We start from the raw sequence: 7,737 nt of genomic DNA, 5'->3' as shown, positions 1-7,737 counted from the left end.
GAGCTCATGTGGAAACCATGATTCTTTTTTAAATAAAGTTGAAGGGGTCATTCAATATATTTTTTTTATTATTTTTTTACTTTTCTCTGAGGTCCACATATAATCATAATTTGTACACTCAATATACATCATAATTTAGAAGTAAAAGGCTATTTACTAACCTTCCCTCATCTAAACACTATGTTTGAATAAGCATGGCAGATTGTAGACTCAGAAGTAAATGTCCACTGCTATGATTGAAACAGTATGTTGATGGACATAGATGGACACTGCTGTGATTTAGGTAAAATAAAAAAGCGTAAATGCTTAGTACATATCAAACTATCTGTAATAACAGGCAAAACAATAGTGATCACCTAATAAAAACAGTTACTCACACTTGTGTGGTGCGACATTATTGTCGGATCCAATATATCTGGCACAGCATCGTCCTTTAGTTTCAGTATTGCAGAAAAATTCTGGTTAGAATTGTGCCTTGTTTGTAAAAGAAATCCATGGTGAAATGAAGTGAACAAAAGACCAAGTTCCTACTGACACAGTCTGGATCATCATTAAAAATAAAGTTCTTCCACTCTTTCCCGATGTTAGGATCTGATGGAAGGATGTGCAAATACTGTGTTTTTTTTTTTCAGAACTTTGCTTTGAACAGCATCTTGTTGTCTTCTGATCATCTTTATCGTTTGATTTTTGTGTAGACCTGCGTTTGCTTCTCTCATTATTAACTATAAATGTGCTAATCAGTTATAGATTCACGCTTTGGGCACACCCCTAACTCCACCCCCACCCTCTCCTCTGCTGATGTCATCGTCCATTGCGATGTTTCATTGTAGATATCGTCCGATGCCAAATTTGTAGACATCGCCCAACCCTAATTGGATTGAAGCAGTACTAGTCCCTTTCTTTGTCTTTCTCCCTTTTGTCAGGGAAGACAGATGCACTATTGCTATTGCAAAGTCTCACTAGGAGAAAACATGTGAGCATTACATCAGTTTCTGACAAAAGTGTTTCAGACGTTACGCCCGACATTCTGTCAGGTTTATTTTCTTCTCATGCTGTGCTTTCAGCTTTTTTGCAAAACTGTCAGCATCCATTAACATGCTGTGGTATTTATTTTCCAGTCCGTCTAGAGGATTTTGAGATTTGCTTTGTGCTCTATCATATGTTTGCAGCAGCAACCTGACCAGCAACAGGTGACATTTAGCCTATCTCTGTTCAGCAAGCAGAGTAAACCAAACAACATCTTTTCAGGTCAAAATAAGCATACAGACCAGCAAATCTGATATGTGTTTCTTTTTCTCTTTCTATTCTCCATTTTCAAAAGAATAAAGATAACAATAAAGCTAACCAACAGCTAAATAGATATATTTTTTATTTGTATTAATGCTATATTTAATTTGCTCACAAATTTAAAAAAAAAAAAAAAATATATATTATATATTTTTTTAATCAAGTTTATTGCCTTGGAAACTGTATCCACATGGCAATAATCTAACGACAACAAGTTAATTACAAACACCCTCATCTTTAAACAGACACTGGTTCACAGTTTAGTACATGGATAATGAAATATGAATATAAAGAGCCAAGTCGTTTCTGAATGTAGAGGTTTATGTCTGTTCAGAATTGAAAATTAAAATCAGTAGTTGTTTTTTAATCTTTTGTTTATGGTAATTTTAGGTAACCACTTTATTTTAAGGTGTCCTTGTTACACGTTAATTATACTTACTATTATAATAACAATTAACAATGCATAATTACATGCAAGTGAACCTAAGCCAGATTCTAATCATATAAGTACAGAGTACAGTAATTCATTAATATTACTTAATACTTAAACGTTTAATTTACACTGTAACAAGGATACCTTAGAATAAAGTATAACCTAATTTACATAACATTTACGGCAGCTTTACATCAAATTTGATTAAAAATGTCAAGTAGCTGCAGATGACATTAATGGAAAATAATGAATGAACTGATTGAAATAAATCATATGACAACAAAAATGTGGTGCGGAACTATTAGAATTATTTATTGTTGTTTTATACAAATATAGCAAGAAATAAAATTATTTATTTCACACTATGCACACATTTTTTCAGTATTGGGAAAATATAAAAGAACGGCATGTATAGGAAAGAAAAACTTTTATATTATTATTACAGTCTTAACAGTCATTTTTAAACCAATCTAATGCATCCTTGCTGAATACAAATATACATTTTGTTAAAAAGATTGAAACACTAGTGCATCACTACAAAAATATGTAGTAAAATATTTAATTTTCAACAATAAAATAATGTGTCACAAAAAATATTTTCAAACAACGAAAATAATAAGAAATGGTAAAAAATCAGCATATTAAATGATTTCAGTTTTGAACATAGAACATTTAATGTGCATCTTTGGGGAAAATAAGGTTTTCTGCCCTTAATTGTGTATAGAATGATATTCAGACATGCTCATGCATGCACACACACACACACATCTGGTCACATCTGGATGACATCATCACCCGGGGTGTGCTGCAGGTGTTGGGGCCGTAGGCCTTTGATTCAACAGAACACGAACAATCTCATGAATGATAGAATTCAGTCGGGGGATTCCCACATCGCCCCTACTTCATCCTTCATGATTATTTCATGTCACCTGAAGCTCATTTTATTATTCATCATGCTCCACGACTTTGGATAAGATTTAATCACTCCATAAAAAGTATCTTCTCCTTTTCATGCAAGGAATAGTAAATCCTTTAATAAGCTCATTAGAGCAATATGATTTAGATACTATTTTTAAGACATGTTAAATTTACTGTACATTGTCATATTTGGTTGAATTATCTCACCTTTGTTCTCACTTGAACATGCACTTGTGTTATGCACCTTTAGAGTCAAATTTAGACCAGATCTTCTTTCTGTGTTGGTCTATATTTCTCTCTTTACCCCTTAGAGCACCTTTAAATTTAAATCAGAGAATGATATCCACCTGGCTGACCATCATAAGGCAAGTTTTGTATGACGGGGAATTGCAAACAGCATTTCCTTCACTTACAACGCCAAAGCACAGACGCTCAGCTCTGCCTGGAGTCCTCACCAGAGAAAACCCGTCCATATTCGTGCATTTCGCCTCATGCTCTAATGCTACAGGGTAAATGTCTGCTTAATGCTTTGAGACTGCGTCTCTACTTTCTTAGTGCTACAGTAAAATAAACCCATAATGGTTTTGTCATGTCACTAGTTAATTAGATGCTGCATTGTTAGCTAATATACAAGATAATGCAAAAATTACTGAATTGCATCCACCACTACTTCTAATTCATTTGATTTTTCCTTCTTTTTCTTTATAGGATGTGAAAGGCCATCGTTACACACTCCATTCACAGTGCCATTCACTCCATTGGTGGTATCCAGGTGCTGTTTCCTCTCTTTGCACAGCTGGATTTCCATCAGCAAAGTGAAAGCCAAGTGGAGAACACAGTGTGGTAAGGATCACTCAGTAAGGATGCATTCAGGTTGATTGAAGTCATGTTTTTTTCAAATAAATTGCTGATTTATGCTGATTAATCTACTCTTTAAATCCGGAATAAATACAAAATCAAACATAAAAAAATCCAAATATATGCAGCATATATGTTCTCAACCATTTCATCAATAGCATATTAGAATGTAAGCTAAAAATTCAGCTTTGGTTTCACAGAAACGTGTGTGTTTTTGATCTAATAAATGCACCCTTGTTATGCTTCAGTGGTTTCAAAAACATGAAATAATTCTTGCCAACCCAAAACTTTAAACAGTAGGATTTATTTATTTATTTATTTTTGTATTTTATGGCCAATAACTAGTAAATGTTAGATATAAAAATTCTAATAAAACACTAAAATTAAAATTTAGGCATCAAAATTAATATTTATTTTGAGATTTGTTAAACATTAAATTTAAGTGTTATTAAATAATAGTGTTTTTAAACATCAACTGTAGGTTCGGTTTAGATGACGACAGAGGTAATCTAAATATAAATGAATCCACAATTAAATATCCAATTTTAGCTGATACGGATAAATGAAATAATAATAATATCAGCCAATAACCTAAGCAATATATCAAGTGCAGGATGTTTTTACCATCCATTCCATCAATATTTGGTCAGCAAGTCAATGCAGATTTTGGATCTGCATAGTTTACCCAGTATATTTGTGTAATGAGATGTTTTCTGTACAGTTCTAACTCTCCTGGCCTTCCTGTTCGAGCTACTCAAGAGCTCCGTGGCAATGCAAGAGCAGATGCTTGGTGGGAAGGGTTTCCTGGTAATTGGGTACCTGCTGGAAAAGGTGATGTCACTGTTTTCTTTGTTTTTCTTTATATTTAGATTGGTTAAAGCTGAAGTGTGCAATTTTTTTTTAAAACGGAATTTCAAAAATAATTTAGAAATAAGTTTTCCCCAACCATTGTTCAGACAAATTGGTAGTTCTATGGCCAGGAGCATTGGTTGGGCCATAGCTATTATGTTGGGCCAGTCAACTAAACAGAATAATGTTTAAAGCACCACATTGTTTACACTCTTTGGGAAATCAGCTTATATGAATGTCTTATACTTGTGCATTAATTTGGATATTAAAAACTGCAAAAACTCAAGGGATTTTGATGTGTAATGGACAAATTGTGCGTTTACTCGATTCACAAATACTTGCTCCTTTCTTTAAAAGGGTAAAAGAGTATTAATATTTGTGCTTTTCTGAAGGAGTTGTCATGACCTTGATTGACTCAAGCTTTTGTAAGCATGAGCTGAAAAAAAAAAAAAACATGCACTAAATTCACTTGCTAGGAATGGTGCATTTATGGTTGATGAATGGCAAACACACACTTCAGCATTTCTATGGTGAACGCTAGTTACACAGCGTTATTATATTCCTCCCTGTCCATGGGTTTATTGCAATGACATACAAATTAACCCAGTGTCATTATGTTCTTTTCTGCTCGCTATCTTTACTTATTTATAGCTGTCCTTTTTTCATAGTCTCAATATACCCTTGGCTTCATCTGAAGTTGGCTTTTGAGTAAAAGACTCATTCTGTCATTTAACAGCAGCAGCTGTAAATCTGAGCTACATGACCCATTCACACTTAGCCAGCCATCTGTTTGTGTCTCTTTTACTCACTCCTGTGTCACACCACGCACCTGTCTGGACCTCAGCTGCCAGCTGAGACTAACAACACAGAAAAGTCTCTATAAAAAAAGTCAAAGTCTTTGTTTAGCTGCAAAGTCAAGTGACGGCTTGAAGCTTTAGATGTTGGTTGGTTCACTTATTTTATAAGGAAACTGAGAATTAGAGGTTGGTTTGGGAGACAAAAAATCTCATAATTGTTTCTCAGGCATCTCGAATACACATCACCCGGGCCGTTGTGGAGCAGTTCCTCGCTTTCGCCAAATACCTGAACGGCCTTAGCCACGGTGTGCCTCTCCTCAAGCAACTCTGTGACCATATCCTGTTCAACGCAGCTATTTGGATTCACATACCCGCAAAGGTGAGCAAGGGCATGTCTTTTCCAGAAGATACTCAGGTATGTCCCGATGAAACATGACTGCAATTAGGAGATTCTGAGTACACTGGTGTCAGGAGACCGCAGTGACCCGTCAGATGAGCAAAGGGTAACATTAGCAGAAGAAACATGAGGCAGAGAATGAACTCTTTAGTGTTCACATTAGAACAAACTAAACTCAACATGTGCTGTGTCTGAAGATTTTTTTGTCCGACGTCACAGGTTTCTTGATTATCAAACAGAACGTTTTGTTCAGTGCATTCTCATTGAATATCTTTTTCACTTGAAATTAAAGTAGAAGTAAAATAAGTTTTTATATCTCTCCTTTTATATCGACTTTTGATACCAATCTCTCTTGGTTAATACATTTAATGTTGTGTCATCTAAAAAGCAGACACTTATTTGCTCAAGGAAAGCTTAATACTGAAATAGCTTACTGCTCCCAAATTGCTTCTTTTTCTTCAGGATTTTTTGACAATGACAACTTCACAGTCTGTCACCTCTTTCAACAGAAAATCACAGCCATGAAGAAAAGTGAGAGTTTTCTTTAAAAAAGATTTACAATTCAGTGTCTTGTGAGCATTTGCAGTATTGTCACAGATGGCTGGTTGATTTAGAATGACGTTCAAGCTTTGAATATATATATTTTTTTTTAAATTCGACCCTGTTTTGTTATGACCCATGAAGGAGAGGATGAGGCGTTCCTAAAAGAGGCCAGACTCTGTGCTGATAATATGTGTTGCTCTGCACGGCTGCTGACTGTCAGGAATTAATAAAGGAGAGACCAAAACATATACGCGATCAAAACAAAAACCCTTGGTCCGAAAGAAGAGAGATTGTGGGAGTTTTCTCTAAGAGAAAAGTGGATAGATGAATGATGGGACAAAAAAGAAAGAATAAAAGAAAAAAGAACAGAAAAGGGGAAAAAAGTGACAAAAGAAAGGGGAGAAAATTAAAAAAACAGAAAACTTAACAGATAAAAGAAAAAAGCAAACAAAATGAAGATGAGAAGGTGAAAAATCAACAGCTAGATGAAGAAAGAAAGACAGAAAGAAAGAAAGAGGAAAGGAAGTAGAAGGAAGCATCCAAAAGGGACAAAATTGAGACAGAAAGAAAAAATGGATATGGATGATGGAAGGAAGAAATATAGAAAGGGAAAAAAGTGAAAGAAAAAAGATGTGAGGAACAAAAAAAAGAAAGTAGGAATGACAAAAGATGGGAAGGAAAAAGAAAAGAAATAAATAAAATAAAATAATATATATATATATATATATAATATTATATATATATATATATATATATATATATATAATGAAAACTGAACAGCTAGATGAATGCATTGGAAAGAAAGAAAGAAAGAAAGAAAGAAAGAAAGAAAGAAAGAAAGAAAGAAAGAAAGAAAGAAAGAAAGAAAGAAAGAAAGAAAGAAAAGAGCAAAGGAGGCTGAATGAAGCACAAAAAAATTATAAAAAGAGGCAAAAAGGAAAATGGGTATATGGATGAAAGAGGGAAGACAGAAAGGGAAAATAAAGAGAATGAAAGAAAAGAAGTGAGGAAGAAAAAGAAAGAAGGAAGAAAAGGAAAGAAGGAAAAAAAAGTTAGGAAGGATAGAAGGTAAAAAGGGAAAAGAATGACAAAAGAAGAAAGGAAAAAGATAAAAGTAAAGGAGAAAAAACAAGAAAAAAGAAAACATGGATAGATGAATGAATACAAAAAAGCAAGGATGGAAGGAAGGAGGAAATTGTAGGAGAAAAACAGGAAGAGACATGAAAAGCAAAGAGAGGAAGTGAACATAAAGGGAGGGAGAGAGAGAGAGTGTGAGACTAGTCGAGGATAATGAACTGAGCAGCACAAGCAGCAGCAGCAGCGGTGCTCTCTCCTCAGGCCAGAGGAGTTCATGGACTTGCATCATGTTTTTGATCCTCCCTCCATTCCTTCCCATCATCCCTTCCTGTCCTCACTGACTGAGAGCCCAGTCTGCCTGCATGTGTGGCCTGTAATTGGATGAGTTATGCCATCAGCGTTTTTTGTCCTCCTGCAGCGCATCACTAGTCAGGCCTGACCTGCTGCTCACAAACAAACCACAGCACCTTCTGACTTTCGGCTTCACCCTAAAATATTAACCATATCTGCTGGTCTGCAGCAGAGCTAGCCGGGTCAGAGGTGTCGCTCCCATGGATATCCAACAAGAAATGAATTGT

General features: G+C 35.0%; 1 protein-coding gene across 1 annotated transcript in view; it reads left to right on the top strand.

Annotated features, from left to right (window-relative positions):
* Positions 1-3,346: 3,346 nt before the first annotated feature.
* Positions 3,347-7,737, top strand: part of LOC113074552 (neurobeachin-like) — a gene marked incomplete at its 5' end in the record, with an annotated part of 31,479 nt that continues 27,088 nt past the window's right edge. Inside the window, 3 exons of the mRNA XM_026247415.1 lie at positions 3,347-3,481; positions 4,218-4,327; positions 5,369-5,521. Coding sequence (XP_026103200.1) covers positions 3,347-3,481; positions 4,218-4,327; positions 5,369-5,521 — 398 coding nt within the window. The remainder of the gene's footprint in view (positions 3,482-4,217; positions 4,328-5,368; positions 5,522-7,737) is intronic.

This window comes from Carassius auratus, unplaced genomic scaffold (genome assembly GCF_003368295.1).
Source record: "Carassius auratus strain Wakin unplaced genomic scaffold, ASM336829v1 scaf_tig00015095, whole genome shotgun sequence".
Taxonomy (NCBI): Eukaryota; Metazoa; Chordata; class Actinopteri; order Cypriniformes; family Cyprinidae; genus Carassius; species Carassius auratus.
The sequence above is the reverse complement of the archived record's forward strand: the minus strand, read 5'-3'. Positions and strand labels throughout refer to the sequence as shown.